The 22,903-nt window shown below is 43.5% G+C and overlaps 1 protein-coding gene across 4 annotated transcripts in view; it reads left to right on the top strand.

The window, feature by feature from the left end:
* The window catches only part of rgs19 (regulator of G protein signaling 19), a 94,428-nt gene that overhangs the window by 24,225 nt on the left and 47,300 nt on the right, over window positions 1-22,903 (top strand). The window contains exon 1 of one of the 4 annotated variants that reach the window (XM_068000455.1): window positions 22,532-22,611. The exons of the other annotated variants lie outside the window; for them this stretch is intronic. Coding sequence (XP_067856556.1) covers window positions 22,588-22,611 — 24 coding nt within the window. The 5' untranslated portion in view covers window positions 22,532-22,587. Of the gene's footprint in view, window positions 1-22,531; window positions 22,612-22,903 lie in introns of those variants that run through there. 4 annotated transcript variants of the gene reach the window in all.

The raw sequence follows: 22,903 nt of genomic DNA, 5'->3' as shown, positions 1-22,903 counted from the left end.
GATGTGAATGGAAAGCCCACATGCTTGATTTGTAAGCAACAGGTAACTGTGGTGAAAGAATACAACATTTGAAGATGCTATGAAGCACACCATGGTGAGAAATATGATAAGTGCACTGGAAAGTTACATAAAGATAAATTTTCTGAATTAGCACTGTTGTTTAAAAAGCAGCAATCAATAAAAAAAAGAGGAAGACTTGCATTTATATAGCATCTTTCTTGACCTCAGGATGTCCCAAAGCACTTTACAACCAATTAAGTACTTTTGAAGTGTAGTCACTGTTGTAATGTAGGAAACGTGGCAGCCAATTTGCGCATAGCAAGGTCTCACAAACAGCAATGTTTGCTAATACTTGCCATGTAAGTGATACTGCTGTTACAACGTGCTATGTGATTGCTCATGAAATAGCTGTGTCATCTAAACCATTTTCTGAGGGAGAGTTTTTGAAGAACTGCATGCTAAAACCTGCAGAAATTCAAACGTGCACCAAAAGCCAGAGTCCGAGGTACATCCGAAATTGGACTTCAGGCCTCATTTTAGAGATGAGCTGTGGCATCTGTCGTGCCTCCAGAGGCAGCTCGCCCATCGGTCGGGGATCAAATTTAGGCCTGCTGCTTCGCCGGTATGTTCTGGGAGGTGGGCAGAGGAAAACGCAGGAGGGCTGAGTGCGGGCCGGCAGCAGCCCGTAATAGTGCTGTGGAGCCGGGAGGGGCACTCTTTCTCTACTGTTTGTTCAGTGGTCCCTTTAAGGCAATACATTCCAGATCATAACAACTCACTGGGTGAAAAAAATTCTTATCTTCCCCCTGGCTTTTTTGCCAATTATCTTAACATATAAAATTGTGAGACAGACCATTATCACTTAAGTTTGTTACTTTGCTGCTTACAAAGGATCGTAGGAAAGTGGATGACTGGGAAAGACTTAGCCGTCCATCTAATGCCTCTCATTTGCCCACTCCCTCAAATATCTATCCAATTCTCCCTTAAAATGTTCCACTGTCTGTCTGCCTCCACTACCTCCTTGTTCACCACCCTTTGTGTAAAGTAGCTAAATACAAACGGTCTATGCACCTTCCCTCTTTTAAGCTTGAGTATGTGTCTCATGGTTCTAGAGTTTTGATAACCTCAAACATATTATTGACCAGGATTGTGGCCTGGACCCCCAAAGCAAAATTGAATAATTAAAAAATATATATATTTAAATGCAACCCCCTTACAAAGGTGGCCACTTCAGAATTCTTTCCAGGTGGGTGGGGGTTACCTGCCAGCCCCTGGAACTGGCAGGTTGTACCACAATTTGTGACATGTTCGGTGGGCGGGTGTCCCAGATGTGCCCCTGATGGTGCGAGTTCCCGCTATTCCTATCTAACTAGAGGAACTAGTGTGGTTACATCCTGAGACATACACATGGATGTGCTCCCCTGCACATTTTCGACCTCGGCTATTTATTCCGCTTCCTAATACCATTACCTTGCATTTGTCCATATTATTTTTTAAATTAATTCTTTGGATGTGGAGGTCACTGTCAAAGCCGGTATTTATTGCTCATCCCTAATTGCGCTGAGAATGTGGTCCTGGACCTTCTTGTACTGCCATTTGCCACTCATCAGACCACTTTCCCAACATATCCAGACCCCTTTGTGTTTGATTTGCATCCTCACTATTATTTTCAACCCCTGCAAATTTTGTGTCATCTGAAAACTTGGACAATTTTGTTTCAGTCCCCAACTCCAAAGATACACAGTGCAAACAACAATGGCCCTAGTGTTAATCTCTGTGGCACTCTGCTAGTGACCTGTGTCAACACAGCTCCATTCAGAAATACTCTTCGCTTTCTGTGATTTAATCAATTTGGAGTCCATTTGAGAAGCTTACCACCTTTTCCGTGCTTTCCTTCCTGGTGAAATTATCAGCATTGTGCATGGATGAGGTGTAAAAGGAATGGAATAAAAAAAAATAATAGGTAGCATTGTTGCTTTATAAGGCACTCGTTAGACTCAGTCTGGAGTATTATCTTTAGTGTAGGTCACGTAACGTGGGAAGGACTCTATGGGGTTGAAATTCAGGCCAAGACTCGGCGCTGCATTTAAAACTGCCACCTTTGCTAAAAGAACAATCAGAGAAATGTGACATGAACATGTTAAGTATTTACTAATATTGCCTACATTAATTTCTGTGATTAAATGGGCTCAAGAGACAACTATATGTGTTTCTAAGGAAAGATGTCAAATAGATATCACAAGAAGCGCACGAAGGTAGGGATGAAATCATTTTTTTAAAAGGCAGTCATGTTGGACATCTTGAGGACGATTTAGGTGTTGCGCTGGCTGTGGTGGCTGCCTGCAGCATTCAACATGGAACTGATTGATTATGGGCCTGGGTTCTCATTATAATGTAGTTGGTGAGCTTCCAGCACAAAACTCGCTACCTAACAGGCAGCTTGCTGACCAGGGAAATTGGGCAGGACAGCCAAATGTGAGGAACTTATAGCAGCCCTTAAAGGGGAGGGGTATTGTGTCAAGAATGAAAAGAAGCAACACTTTAAAGCAGCAGGCAACATGTTTGCAGAACCTATAGCAGCAACTACGTTAAATTTGAATATCTTTAAGGTGCAATGTCCACAAGCGACTGCCATAAAAATATCTCCCGTAACTCCATCCAGCTTTCCCTGACTGCAGCTGTGGATCCCTTTAATTTTCACTGGAAGTGGTTGCCTCCCAACTTGTACCGTCCATAGTTGGTGGGTGGGAGCAGAAACTGGTTCTTGTCAAGTGGGCATGGATGAAAATAGTGCAGGGTCTTAACTGTGTCATTTGACCCCAATTTGCATATATTTATATGCCGCAACTGGAGTATTGTGTCCAGTTCTGGGCACCGCACTTTAGGAAAGATGTGAAGGCCTTATGGTGCAGAAGAGATGATTCCAGGGATGAGGGACTTTGGTTTGGTGGATAGACTGGAGAAGCTGGGGTTGTTCTTCTTGGAACAGAGACGGTTGCAAGGAGATTTGATAGAGGTATTCAAAATCAAGAAGGGTCTAGATAGAGTAGATAGAGAGAAACTGTTCCCATTGGCAGAAGTCAAGAACCAGAGGACATAGATTTAAGGTGGTTGGCGAAAGAACCAAAGGTGACATGAGGAAAGACTTTTTTACACAGCAAGTGGTTAGGATCTGGAATGCACTGCCTGAGGGGGTGGTGGAGGCAGATTCAATCATGGCCTTCAAAAGGGAACTGGATAAGTACTTGAAAAGAAAAAATTTGCAAGGCTGCAGGGATAGGACAGGGGAGTGGGACTAGCTGGATTGCTCTTGCATAGAGCTGGTGCGGACTTGGTGGGCCGAATGGCCTCCTTCCGGGCTGCAACCTTTCTATGATTCCATTCTATGATTTATGAGCTTCCCACCTGTTTCCAACAGGTGCTCCAGCCATCAGATTGTAGGTCTGCCTGAAAATTAGGGTGGAGGGTAATCCGGTGGGTAAGCACAAACGGGACATGGCGACACGAAAATCACACCCTTGTATTTCTAGAATTCACCATGCTTCCTACATACATTTAGCCCTACCTGTAAAGATCATTAAAGAAACATGTGATCTATCCAGTCTAAAAGTTTTTGGACAGTGCAATTAAATCACAGTTGACAGTTGAAAATCTCATCAGCCCAGCAATAAAACATTTCATCTTAATATACAGTGAGCAATATTGAGTTCAATTACAAAAAAATTGTCCATGCAGCTTTAAACGAAGATCAATGTTTCTACATTTACCAAGTAGCACTCAAGATTAACAGTTAACAAGAAAAGCTGTGCTATTAAATCAAATTAACAAAGGAAATTTTCTTCTTTTGGAAGATACAGTTTTTTACTCTTTTTATTTATTGATTTTATTATCCTCCAATCAAAATGTTGGCTGGTTGTAATTTTCCTCCTGTTGATTTTGTAAAATATGAACATGGAATTCCACAAAACCAGTTAACCATGATGCAAGTGAAATTATATTGTATTGGTATGATGCCCTAAGCCTATACGCTCTGTTGGGATGGTGAGGTTTCCTGTAACCATGCCTCCTATTTGTTCTCCCTGCAGCACTGTTTTCTCCTTCCTCCTATTGCTGCTCCTCTTCCTCATCCTCTAGGCAGACTGGAATTGCCAGAAGGACCTCCATTATAAAAAAAGTGTGTGCTAAATGCCCCTTAAGAGTTTTGAATGTTGTACAGCCACTATAAGCACTTTAACATAGACTAAGTGGCAAAAAAACCCACAATCTATTACAAGCTAAATATCTCCCAAAACTTCCCAGCTCTCAGATAATATCACTGGAAATGACCACCTCCCAGTTTGTACTGCCCATGGTTTGTGGGTGGGTTTAGAAACTGGCGGTAGTTTTGCAGGTAGAAACAAAAATGGGATTGCGTTCTTAACTGGGTCATTTGACCCCAATTTGCAAATATTAATGAGGCCCTCGCTTGTTTCCGATAGGAGCTCTGGCCGCTTAAATCAGAATAGACAGACCTCCAGCTTTAAGTTGGCAGGTTAATCCTCTACACAATTTTCATCACATTATTGTTTTGTTTCTAGGTGGAAATGGAGTGGTAGCGAGACAAAAATTGCTCCCATTTGGACTTTGGAGCTTTGAATATTATGCATCTTCATTGCTGGTAGCAATTATGTACTATTTTCCCCCTTACAAGTAATACTCAATTTTTAAAAATTCATTCACGGGATGTGGATGTCACTGGCAAGGCCAGCATTTATTGCCCATCCCTAATTGCCCTTGAGAAGGTGGTGGTGAGGCGCCTTCTTGAACCGCTGCAGTCCGTATGGTGAAGGTTCTCCCACAGTGCTGTTAGGTAGGGAGTTCCAGGATTTTGACCCAGCGACGATGAAGGAACAGCAATATATTTCCAAGTCGGGATGGTCTGTGACTTGGAGGGGAACGTGCAGGTGGTGTTGTTCCCATGTGCCTGCTGCCCTCGTCCTTCTAGGCAGTAGAGGTCGAGGGTTTGGGAAGTGCTGTCGAAGAAGCCTTGGATAATACTATTATTCAAATACTACCGAAGAATAATACTACTAAAAATAATTTGCTACTGTAATCTTTAGAATAAGAAATTTAATGCGATGACCAGCTACCTGCATTTTGATTATCTAACTGTGATGTTAAAAATAAAAAACTTGTTTATTTTCTTAGAAAATCTTAACATATACATAGTTTTATGGTTATGTGTTGAGCAGGAGAAGACCATTGGTCTATTTGGCCTACCCTTCCAAACCAACCATCTGCTTCCTTACTGTGATTCTGAAACTAATAGCCCTGCATCCCCTTTCCGATTAAGAATTCATCCAGACCTTTTTTAAAAACTTGCCATGGTTCTCTGTTCCGCCACCACTGCTGGTAATCTGCTCTACAATTCTATCACCCTCTTACTGAAAAATGTTGCCTTAATTTCCTATTTTCTTTAAACTGTGCAGATGAAAATTGAGACATTAAAATATTATGGTCATTTTAAGCTTATTGTAATAATAGAGAAACTTGCCATTTTACAACATTCAGAAAAACTGATACATCTATCAGAACAATTATCATATGCATGTGTGCAGTACAGCAGAACTTTGAGAAACATTGAAAGAGGAACTAGGTGCAAAAATTGTGGTTTCCTATGTAGAGATTGGGCTAATGAGTTAGCAAAATGCTTCTAATACAAAACTACTGTGAACAGGCACAGTGCTTTGTCAGACCAGCATATGGCCAGCAGTGATAACCAGCCATGTCATCAGTGTTCATCTGTATCAGATCAAAATGTTGCCTATAATGATTATGATCATTTGAATAATACAGCAAGAGCCAGTCACCAACATACTTGGAATAGCATGACATACTTACCATATGACTCAAAAAACAATTTTCTGTTCAGATATTATATAACTTGGTCATTATAAATCATAACATGGCTTTTTCTTATAACAATTGCTGGCTTAAATCTCTTCTAGGGAACCCTTCCTAGTCAATTTAAACTGCAAAATTGATAAAGAAAATGTTTTTAAGCCATTACTATATCTTTTCAAAACCCAGTCGAGATCAATCATTCAGATTATACCACATCCCTACATGTAATCGTAATGACAGCCAATGACAGTAAGAGACAGTAATAGAAGATAAGATGTATCTTGCTTAGCGCAGAATTAATTTTACACACGCACACACACACACACTGGCCGAGAAATTCTACCACCACCCAAAATGGGTGTGAAGTGGTTGGGGCATCCGCTGCACCCTTCCGATAATGTGGGCAAGAGGCACAAACCAAATTCAGGTTTGTGCCTAAATTCTACATGATGAGCAAGCTATTAATGGTACTCGCGCTCATTATTGGTAGCTTCCCTATTGCTGAGGTGGGAATTTGGGCGGCAGTGACATCATCTAAAGGGAGATGCAATTTGCTTGAGCTGCATGATTCAGACTTGAAATTTGGAATAGGGAAGATCCACTATGAGGACTGCAAGGGCTCCTTGATTCTTGGACAATGCCATGGAAATCCTGCTAGAGGTCATCAAGCGGAAGGAGGTCCTGTTTTCGGCTCACAGAAGAAGGCTGTCATGGCAAATCTCATGGCAACAGTGGTTGAGCAGGTGAATGCACATAGCATAGCGCCCAGGATCTGGCTGAAATGTTGAAAAAAATAAATGATCTGACCAGAGTTGCTAAGGTAAGAATCCTACTCACATCTCTCTTACTCTTTGCCTAGCCCTGCACCACCTGTAGCCTCAACACTCACAAGCCTTCCCTCCGCTCCTTCCCATCATGTTCCTCCAATTGCAGCAACACACTTTACAGAACCTCCTACTGCTGCAACTTGCACACTCTGTACGTGCTATTATCCTCAAAATTACTCCCCTCACTTCCCCACCCTATCCCCCTACCCTCCACCCCTGTGGCATCTTTCATGCATCATCCACACTATTCTACCCTGAAACACACATCTTCACAATCCTTCAGCGGACCACACAATAACACACTCCTTTCTTCTTGCAAAACAATTTAGAACACAATAAGTGGGAACAGATGTGCACAGGAGGATGGGCACCATCATTTCAAGTGTTGCCCCAGTGGAAGAGGCTGGAATTGATGTAGTGGGCAGAGGACGGTTCAGAAGCGCCATAACTGGCGAGGCCAGAGGAAAATGGGCAAAACTGCGCAGATGGAGTTCAATATGGGGAAGTGTGAATTAATCCACTTTGGATCCAAGAAACACAAATCAGAATATTTTCTTAATGGCGAAAGACTAGGAACTGTTGAGGAGCAAAGGGTGTCCAGGTACATAAATCACCAAAAGCGAGTGCACAGGTACAAAAGGTAATTAAAAAGGCTGATGGAATGTTGGCCTTTATCGCAAGGGGCAGGAATACAAAGGGGAGGAAGTTTTATTTCAGTCATACAGACCCTTAGTCAAACCCCTTCTGGAATACTGTGTTTAGTTTTGGGACCTCAGAAAGGATATAATTGGCCTCGGAGGGGATACAGCGCAGAATTCACCAGAATGATACTTGGGCTTAAATGGTTAAATTATGAGGATGGGTTGCATAAACTTGGCTTGTATTCCTTTGAGTTTAGAAGGTTGAGGGGTGATCTAATTGAGATGTTTAAAATAATAAAATGATTTGACAGAGTAGATACAGAGAAGCTATTTCCTCTGGTGGGGGAATCCAAAACAAAGGGACACAATCTTAAAATTAGAGCTAGGCCATTCAGGAGTGAAATCAGGAAGCACTTTTTCACAAATCTGGAACTCTCTCCCCCAAAAGGCTGAGTCAATTGAAATTTTCAAGACTGAGATCAACATTTTTATTAGGTAAGGGTATCAAGGGATATGGATCAAAGGCAGGTAACTGGAGTTGAGGTACAAATCAGCCATGATCTAATTGAATGGCAGATCAGGTTCAAGGGGCTGAATGGCCTATTCCTGTTCCTTTGTTCCTATGATGCGCTCCACAGAGTGTTTGACCATCTTACTCTCCTTTTGTCTTCCCACTGAACTTTCTCCCTCAATCACTGCATGGCAACCTGGTGCTGCTTTAAGTTGCCACTCATCTGTTTCTGCTAACCCTTGCCACTAACTGCTAACCCTTATCACTTGTTTCTCTTTACAGGCCTATCGCATATCACGGGCTCAGTCAGAGCAGAGGAAGAGAAGGACAGTCCTTTTGAAGATACACTGTCACTTGAGCTTACACTTGCAAACACTAGCTCAGAAATTGATAAACGGCATACTTTAGAGGGTCAGTTAGAGAAGTCTGCACTGGGAAATTCACAGAGCACAAGTGCACAGGAGCAAGGACAAGGGATAGGACAACCCAGGAACCAGTTTACTGGAGGGTGAGCTTGTGTCCTAGCCTTGCAGAGGGGACAGATAAAGACCTCCAGGGTGCAACCGATGGCTGTGCACTACCAACTGCTGGATGCATTTCCCTGCTAGGGAACCTGCACACCATGTGGAGAATTCCAGCTCCAACTAGTGGCCCTTGTTTTTATGAGCATACAAAAATGAAGGCAGGAAAAGACTATTTGGTCCATCAAGCCTGCCCCACACAATCGCAATGCCTGAAGCATCGTGATTAGACACCCCGTACCCACCAGCAGCCATGTAACCACCTGGGAGAAGCAAAAGAGTGGCCTAGCAAGCCACTCAGTTGTAAAATCTCGCTACGAAAAGTCATAATAAGAATATAACCGGACGGACCACCCGGCATCGGACCACTAGGCACCGGACACGACAACGGCAAAACACCAAGCCCAGTCGACCCTGCAAGGTCCTCCTTACTAACATCTGGGGACTTGTGCCAAAATTGGGAGAGCTGTCCAACAGACTAGTCAAGCAACAGCCTGACATAGCCATACTCACAGAATCATATCTTTCAGCCAACGTCCCAGACTCTTCCATCACCATCCCTGGGTATGTCCTGTCCCACCGGCAGGACAGACCCACCAGAGGTGGCGGTACAGTGATATACAGTCAGGAGGGAGTGGCCCTGGGAGTCCTCAACATTGACTCTGGACCCCATGAAATCTCATGGCATCAGGTCAAACATGGGCAAGGAAACCTCCTGCTGATTACCACCTACCGTCCTCCCTCAGCTGATGAATCAGTCCTCCTCCATGTTGAACACCACTTGGAGGAAGCACTGAGGGTAGCAAGGGCACAAAATGTACTCTGGGTGGGGGACTTCAATGTCCATCACCAAGAGTGGCTCGGTAGCACCACTACTGACCGAGCTGGCCGAGTCCTGAAGGACACAGCTGCTAGACTGGGCCTGCGGCAGGTGGTGAGCGAACCAACACGAGGGAAAAACTTACTTGACCTCGTCCTCACCAATCTACCTGTCGCAAATGCATCTGTCCATGACAGTATTGGTAGGAGTGACCACCGCACAGTCCTCGTGGAGATGAAATCCCATCTTCGCACTGAGGACACCATCCAACGTGTTGTGTGGCACTACCACCGTGCTAAATGGGATAGATTCAGAACAGATCTAGCAGCTCAAAACTGGGCATCCATGAGGCGCTGTGGGCCATCAGCAGCAGCAGAATTGTATTCCAGCACAATCTGTAACCTCATGGCCCGGCATATTCCTCACTCTACCATTACCAACAAGCCAGGGGATCAACCCTGGTTCAATGAGGAGTGTAGAAGAGCATGCCAGGAGCAGCACCAGGCGTACCTGAAAATGAGGTGCCAACCTGGTGAAGCTACAACTCAGGACTACGTGCATGCTAAACAGCGGAAGCAACATGCTATAGGCAGAGCTAAGCGATTCCACAACCAACGGATCAGATCAAAGCTCTGCAGTCCTGCCACATCCAGTCATGAATGGTGGTGGACAATTAAACAACTAACGGGAGGAGGAGGCTCTGCAAACATCCCCATTCTCAATGATGGCGGAGTCCAGCACGTGAGTGCAAAAGACAAGGCTGAAGCGTTTGCAACCATCTTCAGCCAGAAGTGCCGAGTGGATAATCCATCTCAGCCTCCTCCCGATATCCCCACCATCACGGAAGCCAGTCTTCGGCCAATTCGATTCACTCAACGTGATATCAAGAAACGGCTGAGTGCACTGGATACAGCAAAGGCTATGGGCCCCGACAACATCCCAGCTGTAGTGCTGAAGACTTGTGCTCCAGAACTAGCTGCGCCTCTAGCCAAGCTGTTCCAGTACAGCTACAACACTGGCATCCACCCGACAATGTGGAAAATTGCCCAGGTATGTCCTGTCCACAAAAAGCAGGACAAATCCAATCCGGCCAATTACTGCCCCATCAGTCTACTCTCAATCATCAGCAAAGTGATGGAAGGTGTCGTCGACAGTGCTATCAAGCGGCACTTACTCACCAATAACCTGCTCACCGATGCTCAGTTTGGGTTCCGCCAGGACCACTCGGCTCCAGACCTCATTACAGCCTTGGTCCAAACATGGACAAAAGAGCTGAATTCCAGAGGTGAGGGGAGAGTGACTGCCCTTGACATCAAGGCAGCATTTGACCGAGTGTGGCACCAAGGAGCCCGAGTAAAATTGAAGTCAATGGGAATCAGGGGGAAAACTCTCCAGTGGCTGGAGTCATACCTAGCACAAAGGAAGATGGTAGTGGTTGTTGGAGGCCAATCATCTCAGCCCCAGGGCATTGCTGCAGGAGTTCCTCAGGGCAGTGTCCTCGGCCCAACCATCTTCAGCTGCTTCATCAATGACCTTCCCTCCATCATAAGGTCAGAAATGGGGATGTTCGCTGATGACTGCACAGTGTTCAGTTCCATTCGCAACCCCTCAGATAATGAAGCAGTCCGAGCCTGCATGCAGCAAGACCTGGACAACATCCAGGCTTGGGCTCATAAGTGGCAAGTAACATTCGCGCCAGATAAGTGCCAGGCAATGACCATCTCCAACAAGAGAGAGTCTAAACACCTCCCCTTGACATTCAACGGCATTACCATCGCCGAATCCCCCACCATCAACATCCTGGGGGTCACCATTGACCAGAAACTTAACTGGACCAGCCATATAAATACTGTGGCTACGAGAGCAGGTCAGAGGCTGGGTATTCTGCGGCGAGTGACTCACCTCCTGACTCCCCAAAGCCTTTCCACCATCTACAAGGCACAAGTCAGGAGTGTGATGGAATACTCTCCACTTGCCTGGATGAGTGCAGCTCCAACAACACTCAAGAAGCTCGACACCATCCAAGATAAAGCAGCCCGCTTGATTGGCACCCCATCCACCACCCTAAACATTCACTCCCTTCACCACCGGCGCACTGTGGCTGCAGTGTGCACCATCCACAGGATGCACTGCAGCAACTCGCCAAGGCTTCTTCGACAGCACCTCCCAAACCCGCGACCTCTACCACCTGGAAGGACAAGGGCAGCAGGCGCATGGGAACAACACCACCTGCACGTTCCCCTCCAAGTCACACACCATCCCGACTTGGAAATATATCGCCGTTCCTTCATTGTCGCTGGGTCAAAATCCTGGAACTCCCTTCCTAACAGCACTGTGGGAGAACCGTCACCACACGGACTGCAGCGGTTCAAGAAGGCGGCTCACCACCACCTTCTCGAGGGCAATTAGGGATGGGCAATAAATGCCGGCCTTGCCAGCGACGCCCACATCCCGTGAACGAATAAAAAAAAAGAACAGATTATGGAAACAATCAGCACTCACCACATGAGCCAGCAACTTGTTCAGCATCCTTGGCCTCCTGCTGCTCTTCCTGCTGCTGCGCCTCTACGTGTTCCTCCCAGGTGGCTCTAAGAGTTGCCACTTTTGCAGGGCAAAGTTACAGTGCCTGCAGAAAACTACTGCAAATCTGGAGACTCTCTTGGGGCTATATTGCAGGGTGACTCCAGGCCTATCCAAGCAATGGAACCCGTGTTCAGGTGCCAATGGTTTGCTCAATCAAAGCTCTGGTATAGGCGTGGCTCTGATTGTAGTGCTTCTCTATATCTGTGCTCAGGTTCCTGACAGTTGTCATAAGCTACATGCTTCGGCGATACATCTTTTCCCCAAGCAGCCAACCTGACATCCAGTGCGCTGAGTGAAAGGGAAGTAGTTGGGGGGGTTGCTCGGGGGATGAAGACTGGTGTAAGATAAAAGCACCATGACAACTGCCAGAAAACCAAATCACAGACCTGCATGACTCACGGACTTTTCATCGCACACCAGTTGCACGTTCAGTGAGTGGAAGCTCTTCCTATTCATGTATAGTCCTGGGTCCTATTGTGCAGCATGCAAGGTTACGTGGGTGCAGTCAATTATGCCCTGCAACCAGGGGAAGTTTGCGATCCTGTGAAGCCCACAGCTCTCGCCTCATGCTTTGCTACTTCCATAGAGAAGTAGGTGAATTTGTTTGCCTTGGCAAAGAATGCATCCATGACCTGCTTCATGCAGCAATGCACTGCAAATTGACTAATATTGCTTATGTTACCTATTCTACCCTGGAATGACCCAGAGATATAGAAATTATGGGCCACAGTTACCTTCAGAGCCACAGGCATTGAAGTTTGTTACTTGGTGCCGGGTTGTAATTGGTGCTGCAAAAGGTGATATAGCTCAGCTCCCCGTGAAGTGGAGCTGCCGTTGACACTGCTCCTCACTTAACTGGAGGTAAGATATTCTAGTCCTGTAAACTCATGTGGTATAAGGCCTAGTGCAACCTCCCATTCGTCACCCTCATTTCCCAGCAGCTGCAGGTCTCTCCACTCTTACTTGCTGCTCTTTCTCTTCCTTGTCCTCTGGCCACAATAGCAGATCAGGCAGCACAACCATCTTGCCAAAGGAAGTTTATGCAGAAGTCTCTGGGCAGAGATTCTCCTTCAGCAGCAAAAAAAATAACATGTAACAAATTTTGTAGTCAACCACTGCAGCCAACGTAGCCAGAAATAGGCATAAAAGCCCACTAGCAGTCTAAAACAACTAACCAGCTGCTTACCTCATTGCAGCTGAGGATCCCTTTAAATAACACTGGTACAGCGTCCCTCCCACCCAGTAATTGTGAGTGAGTTTTAGAGTGGGTGAATCCTGCACTCATGAAATTGAATTTGGCATAGGGATCCTTAAGCAGGTACAGGGCCCTCATTTACATACATTTATTTGGCCCCTTGTCGGTTTCAGCTGGGCACCCTGAACAACTAAAATGCATCCGATTCAGTATGGTGTCGGGCGCACTTCCGGAGCACCTCGGGCACGAGAAATCACAACATGAAATTCGGAGATGCAAGGCCCATCTTATCGGTGCACAATGGGTGGCTGGGAGTTGAAATTTTTCCCCCACCCTTTTAGGGAAAAAAGTATCCTGATATGTGTCCATTTTCTGAATTTCATATTACAATTTTGTTTATTTTTTTGCATACTTTATATTATTTTCACACAAAAGACATCATACTGCATTTGAAAGTAAACCATCTCTGTTAGAAAAATACGATTACAGTGTACAGTTTTAGGACCTTGGGCAGTCAAGTATATTTGTTCGAGTAATGTGCCCTTAGTCCTAAAATGCTAAGCAGGAATGCATTATTATCCTACCACTAGCACTCTGAAGGTTCTGTCCTGATTCCCCACTTTTAATACTAATTTTAACTTTCCAGGTTGTTTTTAATTATATAGTTATTTTGTAATCTATGTCTTTTGTTTATTTTTCATTATATTTTATCTTTGCTACATGACTCAAAAATTACTTTTATCATTCCTGTGTTTTAGCATAAATAAATAAATACAATAAAAATGTTGTGTTTCAGTGATTTCATTTAGAAAATGATAGTGTCATATCAAATTATTGTGAGAAACAAAAGGATCCCATTGAATCTCAATAAGAAACTAAAACATAGCAGCAAATATTGTAAACACAAGCCTCAGAGTTACGCAAGATCAATATTCAGCACAGAAGCCTTGTAAGAAATTTCTGAGAGAAACTGGTTTTGTGACTTTCATGAAAAATTGCGAAGAAAAATTAGTGGATTGTGGTAAATTATTAGGAGAATCTAGAGGCATTGTAAAACACAGTTGTGAGAAATGTGAATAAGGCAAGGAATCATTGTGAGGAACAAGCACATGGATGCACTGTCAGAAGATTACGTCAAACAGCAAGGGCTTTTGAATAAGAGCATATGGCAAATCTCTGAAAGCAGCAGGAAGATTATGGTGGAAAATCCTGCAAATAATGAAAGTGTGAAGGTAAATTGCTGTGAAACATTACAGTATTATGGAAAATCACTGTGAGAAACTAGTCAATGTGTTGAATTCCAGCAGGAGTCAGTGGGCAGCAAATCAAATAAACGCACTATGAGTATCTCATCAGATCTTTGAGAGAGTTGTCAAATCCAACAGAATTCTTTCAAATTGCATATTATGAATGTGATGTGAGTTGTGAAAAACCCAAGCCTTGTGGAAACATACTGCTAGAAATGTGAGGGTCAAAGGAGAATAAGTGTGTGTTGGTCAGTCACAAAAAGATGCAATAAAAACAGAAAATGCTGGAAAAGCTCAGCAAGTGAGGCAGCATCTGTGGAGAAAGAAATGGAGTTAACGTTTCAGGTTGAAGACCTTTTGTCAGAACTGGAAGATGTTAAAGAGTTAAAGTTTTTAAGCAAGTGCAGAGCCAGGGAAAGGGGGGATGGAGGGGAGAGGAAGAAAGAACAAAAGGGAAGGTCTGTGATAGGGTGGAGGGCAGGAGTGATTAAATGATAAAAGGGATGATGGTGCAAGGCAAAGGGGGTGGTAATGGGACAAGTTAAGAAAAAAAGATTTGTCTAGAGGAGCTGTGAATGGCAACAGCAGAACCATTACCAGCACTTGCTGTCTGAGAAAATGGGAGCAGTGGTTATGATCTGAAATGGATGAGTTTTTGTAATGAGTGAAAACATGGGGAAATCCACCATTACCAACAAGCCAGGGGATCAACCCTGGTTCAATGAGGAGTGTAGAAGAGCATGCCAGGAGCAGCACCAGGCGTACCTAAAAATGAGGTGCCAACCTGGTGAAACTACGACACAGCATGGATGCTAAACAGTGGAAGCAGCATGGTATAGACAAAGCTAAACAATCCCACAACCAATGGATCAGATCAAAGCTCTGCAGTCCTGCTTCATCCAGTTGTGAACAATTAAACAACCAACGGGAGGAGGAGGCTCCGTGAACATCCCCATCCTCACTGATGGCAGAGCCCAGCACATGAGTGCAAAAGCCAAGGCTGAAGCGTTTGCAACCATCTTCAGCCAGAAGTGCAGAGTAGATGATCCATCTTGGCCTCCTTCTGATATCCCCACCATCACAGAAACCAGTCTTCAGCCAATTCAATTCACTCCACGTGATATCAAGAAATGGCTGAGTGTACTGGATTACAGCAAAGGCTGTGGTCCCCGACAACATTCTGGCTGTAGTGCTGAAGTCTTGTGCTCCAGAACTAGCCGCACCTCTAGCCAAGCTGTTCCAGTACAGCTACAACACTGGTATCTACCTGACAAAGTGGAAAATTGCTCAGGTATGTCCTGTCCACCAAAAGCAGGACAAATCCAATCTGGCCAATTACCACCCCATCAGTCTACTCTCAATCATCAGCAAAGTGATGGAAGGTGTCGTCGACAGTGCTATCAAGTGGCACTTACTCACCAATAACCTGCTCATCCATGCTCAGTTTTGGTTCTGCCAGGACCACTCGGCTCTAGACCTCATTACAGCTTTGGTCCAAACATGGACAAAAGAGCTGAATTCCAGAGGTGAGGTGAGAGTGATTGCCCTTGACATCAAGGCAGCATTTGACAGAGTGTGGCATTAACGAGCCCTACTAAATTTGAAGTCAATGGGAATCAGGGAGAAAACTCTCCAGTGGCTGTCGTCATACCTAGCATAATGGAAGATGTGAGTGGTTGTTGGAGGCCAATCATCTCAGCCCCAAGACATTGCTGCAGGAACTCCTCAGGGCAGTGTCCTAGGCCCAGCTATCTTCAGCTGCTTCATCAATGACCTTCCCTCTATCATAAGGTCAGAAGTGGGGATGTTCGCTGATGATTGCACAATGTTCAGTTCCATTCGCAACACCTCAGATAATGAAGCAGTCCGTGCCTGCATGCAGCAAGACCTGGACAGCATCCAGGCTTGGGCTCATAAGTGGCAAGTAACATTCACGCCAGACAAGTTACAGGCAATGACCATCTCCCACAAGAGAGAGAGCCTAACCACCTCCTCTTGAAATTCAATGGCATTACCATCGCCGAATCCCCCACTATCAACATCCTGGGGGTCACCATTGACCAGAAACTTAACTGGGCCAGCCACATAAAAACTGTGGCTACAAGAGCAGGTAGAGGCTGGGTATTTTGCGGCGAGTGACTCACCTCCTGACTCCCCGAACCCTTTCCACCACCTACAAGGCACAAGTCAGGAATGTGATGGAATAGTCTCCACTTGCCTGGTCGAGGGCAGCCCAAGAAGCTCGACACCATCCAGGACAAAGCAGCCTGCTTGATTGGCACCCCATCCACCACCTTAAACATTCACTCTCTCCACCACCAGCGCACTGTGGCTGCAGTGTGTACCATCTACAGGAATCTACAGGATGCATTGCAGCAACTCGCCAAGGCTTCTTCAACAACACCTCCCAAGCCCGCGACCTCTACTGCCTAGAAGGACAAGATCAGCAGGTGCATGGGAACACCACCACCTGCACGTTCCCCTCCAAGTCACACACCATCCTGACTTGGAAATATATTGCCGTTCCTTCATCGTCACTAGGTCAAAATCCTGAAACTCCCTACTTAACAGCACTGTGGGAGTACCTTCATCACACGGACTGCAGCAGTTCAAGAAGGCAGCTCACCACCACCTTCTCAAGGGCAATTAGGGATGGGCAATAAATGCTGGCCTTGCCAGCAACGCCCACATCACATGAATGAATAAAAAAAAATTCCTCCCCTAGCTATGTGTTCGAGTCATCATAAACATAGTGCAAAGATTTCTTACAGGGTAAATTCATCAATCCCCTACGCCCTGTGGCATACTGCACTCAAAGAAAACACGACATAGAGAATTGGTGCGATCTTGTTGTAGGCCTCTTGGTACCCATGGCTCCAGGCTGGGACTGCAGGTTTGGTGATTTTACCCTTGTGTTGATTATTCTTTTAGCAAATTCATAAAAGTATCCTCAACATTTAAGATGTCATGAGTAATGATCGGGGAAATTGTCCCGCAATGTTGTGATAACACTAACACGTAAAGACCACAGGAAATCTTTCCCCTTGGTGTCAGTTTGCAGTGAAAAATATAGTGGTGAATTGCTCTGAAAACAGAAACTATGATAGAAATTGGTGAGAAATAAGATTGCAGTATATTGCTTTGAGAAACAATAGTGTTGTGCCAAATCCCTGAACAAATTTGAGGACCACTGGATAAATTACAATGAAACGAAGATAAATGCTTCAAATCAAAATCAATTAAGAAAAGAAAGAAGAAAAAACAAGCATTTATATGGTGCCTTTCATGTCAACAGGATGTCCCAAGCACTTCACAGCTAATTAACTAATTTTTAAGTGTAGTCTCTATTGTTATTTAAATAAATGCAATTTGTGCAGAGCAAGGTCCTGCAACAGCAAATGAAACGAATAACTAGTTACTTTTTTTGGAGCTTTGGTTGAGGGAGGAAAATTGGCTGGGGCACCAAGTGAACTCTCTGTTCTTCTTTGAATAGTACAATGGGATATTTTATGTCCACCCAAACAGGCAGAAGGGGTTTAAGTCTCATCTGAGAAACAGCACCTTTGAGTGCTCCCTCAATACTGCACTGGAATTTCAACCTAGATTATGTGCTCAAGTCTCGGAGTGGGGCTTGAACCCACAACCTTCTGGCTGAGAGTGCTACTAAGTGAACCAAAAACGTAAGATGATTGCATCTCACAACTGTGCAAAATACAAACAATCTGTTCAAAATACAAACATTGTGGGAAAATGCTTCAATAAATGAAAAGGTGCCACATCCTTGTGAAAAACAATAATATGACAATGAACATTGTACACTGTAATTAATTAATAATGGAAATTAAAGCTCTGAGTCTTGTGTCAGAAATCAAAATTAAAACCAACCCTTGCCTCAAATGAGAAATTTGTGGGAAATTGCTGTGAGAAAACAAAAACACCAGAGCAAGTTGCTATGTGAAATTAATTGGCAACAAATCCTTGTTTGAGACTCTGGGGTCAAAAATCCACCAGGGGGGCACATCCCAGCGAAAATGCTAGGATTCCCCCACTGGTGACATCTGGCGCTGACTTTGCTGTGGTTTGTGGGATCAGGGGGAAGTCACCTCATTTAAATGCCATCTTGGGTGCCTGCCCGCCGAAGGAACCTAAGAATTCTGGCGTATATGTGCTGATTCGGGGGGGGGGGTAGGGGGAATCTTTCCACAAAGAGGTTATTATTGCCCCCTTAGTAAGTGGGCCAAAATTTTTAACAAATACATTAAATGACATTCCTCTGTCTGCTATTTTAATATGTTGAATGTGTATTCGGGGGTTCTGCAGGTGACACCTCTCTGTCTGAACACGGTGATTGCCTTGGCAACGGGCAGTTGCAGGGGCAGTCTGTAAACACCATGTATTGTTCTATATGTATAAATGCGTAGGCTTCAAGGAGCTCTTGAAACATTTGCCTGAGGAAGGAGGAAATCTCCGAAAGCTTGTGAATTTAAAATAAAATTGCTGGACTATAACTTGGTGTTGTAAAATTGTTTACAATTGCTATTTTAACACAGCATTACCCTTTATATTTAAAACAGATTACTACCTCTGTTAAAATAGCAGACCGAGGAATGTCGTACCAAAACGTTAAGCACTTGTTTGCTAATGTCATCCTCAGTCATTTCTAGGTTGAAATGTTTATTGCAGTTGAGTTGGATCAAAGTGCAAAACACTTGATGGGGTTGATTTTAATTTTTGGCAGGGGCATTAAACAGGCAGTTGTGGATCAGCAGTCTTATGTATAACCTGCCCGATTTTCCTTTCCAAATCGCGAAGAAAATCAGGGGGGTATGTAATGCGCAACTAATCTGCAACTGCCTGTTTTCCATCCCCACCAAAAGTTTCAACGACCTCCCCTTCCCCACTATTTTAATACAGCTTGGTCTTTTGGTCAAGAATAATTCACCTGCTAAATTTTCATCCCTATATAACTGTTGAGATGCAAAAGTTCAGATGAAAATAATCAGCAGCTTCAGCCTAAGAGTACAATAAGGTGGTTATTAAACATATGACAAAAAAGCTGTTGCCCTTTTGAACTATTTGCATATATTCCACAGCTGGTCTACAGGAAATACATGTTCATACTGAGCATCCCAAAACCATTTGTATTCTTTCTTTACATTGTTTTAAAATAGTTCAGATACATAATTTATGGTAGACTTTACCTCCATCAGCCTGTGAGTGGTCAGTATCATCTTGTGTCCAGGTTACAATTGGCTAAATATTGAGAAGAAAGAAGCTAAGTTTGAATTAAAACTGATTTAAATGTTATGCATTAATGTAGTGCCTTATCACATCCTCAGAACTTATGGACTACATTTGAAATGCAGTCCCTATTGTTATGTGGACAAATGTGGCAGCCAAATTGCACACAGCAAGGTCTCACACACAGTAAATCAACAAATGATTAGATCATTCATTTTTGGTGATGTTGGTTGAGGGAAGAATGTTGTCCAGGACATTAGGAGAATCCCCTCCTCCTCTTCTGCAAATAGTGTAATGGGATTTTCTTTACATCCACCTGAACAGAAAGACAGGGCCTTGATTTAACGTCTCGCCTGAAATACAGCACCTCCAAATACACAGCATTCCTTCAATACTGCACTGAAGTGACAGCCTAAATTATATGTTCATGTCTGTGGTAGTGCTTGAACTACAACCTATGACTCAGTGGCAAGTGTAACCAATTGAGACAAGAATTAGATACTTGTTCATACATAATAAAATGCTGTAGTGAAACATATATTCAGATTGCTTGCAAGAGAATAAACCATTATGGCAAATTCTGATAGAAACAAGGATCATGCTATGATTTCATGTAAGAAATGTCTCACTGAGCCCTGTGTAGAAAGAGGGCATTAAGACCAGTTTTACTAAGAAAAGTCATGCTGCAGAGAGGAATAAGCAAATACTTTTTTTGTCCCCTTTCCTTTCGGCCATACGACATCCATGCCAACTATGGAATTCAATTTTCATACTTTTGCATGCTTATGCAACAGGGAAAAGATGATGTACTGATGCAAATTTGTATAACAAATATATATTGGAGATAAAATTCTGAAATTTACTCAATCTTCAACTACAATTTGGCTGTCCTGAAGATAAATTCCAATTCAAACTTAGGTTTATTCAATCAATCTATATACTAAACTTTGAAATTCAGCTTGTGAAAATCAGAGACTTTTGTTTTGACCATCCAAACCACATTTGAAGACGAAATTGAAATCTAAAAAGCACACAATAAATACAAAAAGCTTCATATGAATGAGAAAACAAAATTGAGAGTGAGTGGAAACCTCCCTCATAGTTTTAATGGTGTGATTTTTTCAGGGAATCTGAAGTGTAGTACAGTGATCACAAAAAGAGCGGGTGAGTTGTTGGTTTGTCCGCTTCTGTGCTATTGCATAATAAAGCTAATATTGGCACCTGATCTTACACCTGTAATTGAGTAACATTACATATTTGTTTTTCCAAGCAAGTCCTTCAATATTATTATGTGCTTGACAACTTGTTTAGGTAGCCTTTCTAATCCTGCACTGTTTTGCATATCAAGAATCTCTCCAGCAGCCAAAATAGTTTGAAAAGGACACCATTTTCATGAAATTGTTTGGAGGACAATTTTTTGCAAGTTTTTAACTATACACTGACAAAAACTGTGCTGAAATGCATGGTTAATTTGCTTTTTCTGTCCCACTGTCATGACAAAAATAACACTCACCTCTCCTGGCTGTTATTTCCCAAACAAAAAAAAACTCCTAAACACTTTGAGACATTTATTAAATAAATATTAATTGTGTCTGCAAGTATTTTTATAATCTGCAGTTTAAAGGAACTATGTGGTCCAGCTGGAAAGAAATAACTTGCACTTTTAACACCCTGTCATATCCTTAGGACATCCTAAAGCACTTTATAATCATTGGATTACTTTTGAAGTGCTGTCACTGTTATTATGTAGGCAAATGCAGCAAATTTCACACAAGAATCCATAAACAGGAACTGAATGAATGACCAGATAAGCTATCTTTGGTGGTGTCAGTTGAGTAAGGAATTTTAGCCAAGACCAGGAGAACTCGCTACTCTTGTGCACCTCTGGGGCCCACAAAAATAATCTGTGCCGCTGCTGCCCTGGGACCTCCACCCCCCGCGATAGCGACTCCCCCAACGCAACTTAATCCAGCGAGCTGCAGTGATTTAAATGAGACCGGGGCCTCAAAATCGTGGGGGCCTCTTCGCTGCCAGAATGGGCGTCTGACCAACGTGCTCTGCCGATCGATCGCCTAAAAGTCATAATATACCCCAGAGCGTAGGAGTTAAGGGCAGTTTCTTTGAATGGTTGGAAGTGGGTAGTGGTGTCCTACGGAGTTCTGTTCTGGAACCAGGTCTTTTCACTGTACATCAATGATTTGGATATAGGGTTAGAATGTGTGATGTCCAAATTTGCAGAAAATACTAAAACAGGAGACATAGTAATCAATTCTGAGGACCAAAAGAAACTTTGAGGGAATATTGATAAGATGGTGGAATTGGCAAAAAGTGGCAGGCGGAATTCAGTGTTAGTAAATGTGAGGTGGTACATTTTGTTAATAAAAAAATAAAATAATTATGCTTTTAAATGGGGAAAGGCTGGCTGATGTGGAAGAGTAGAGGGCAGATTCACAAGAAGCACCTCAAGTGAGTACGGGCATTAAAAAAAAAAGCTACTGGAATGCTAATGCTGGGTTTTATGGCAAGAGGTAGAGAATAGTTGAGATGTAATGGTGAATTTATATAAAACTTTAGACAGTTGGTGTGTGCAGTTTTCAGCTGCACACTATAGGAAGGATGTTGAGGCAATCGAGAGGGGACAGTGCAGATTCACTAAGGTTAGGAAATACAAATACGAAGAAAGACTTGAAAAATTGGGGCTCTTTTTATTAGAACAGAGGAGATTAAGGCTGATTTGATAGAGGTGCTTAAAATTATGACGGGTTGAGGGGACTCGAATGAGGGGACATGGATGTAAGATTAAATGTAAGAGATTTAGGATAGGATAGACAGTGGGTTGTGAGGCTGTGGAATTCACTAGTGGAGTTAGTAATTGAAGCAGAGACCATGTCAACATTTAAGAATAGGTTAGATAGGTGGTTGAAGGAAAGGATGATAAAGTGATAGGGTTACAGGGTAGACACAAGGGATTAAGACTACTGCTCAAGTGGAGGATAAACACCAACATTTACTGGTTGGGTCGAACAGCCTGTTAGTGTGTTATAATATCTATGCAATGTAATTCTATGTCATCATGCCCTCAATGTTGCACTGAAGTGGCAGCTTAGTTTATGTGCTCATGTCCTGGGGTGGGGCTTTCAAGGTAAGTGCTATCAACTCTGAATGTAATTAAATTGTTATTATTACAGTGTCCATATTAAGGCTATCTGACACTTTTTTGAAAGTTAAAGTTGAAGTACTGAAGGGGTGTCATCTTTCGGATGAGATGTTAAATCAAGGCCCCATCTACCCTCTCAGGTGGACGTAAATGATCCCGTGGCACTATTCGAAGAAGAACAGGGGAGTTCTCCCCGGTGCCCTGGCCAATATCTATCCGTCAACCAACATCACTAAAACAGATTATCTGGTTATTATCACATTGCCATTGCTGTTTG

The sequence above is a fragment of the Heptranchias perlo genome, chromosome 19 (genome assembly GCF_035084215.1).
Source record: "Heptranchias perlo isolate sHepPer1 chromosome 19, sHepPer1.hap1, whole genome shotgun sequence".
Taxonomy (NCBI): domain Eukaryota; kingdom Metazoa; phylum Chordata; class Chondrichthyes; order Hexanchiformes; family Hexanchidae; genus Heptranchias; species Heptranchias perlo.
This window is presented reverse-complemented; position numbering and strand designations above follow the sequence as displayed.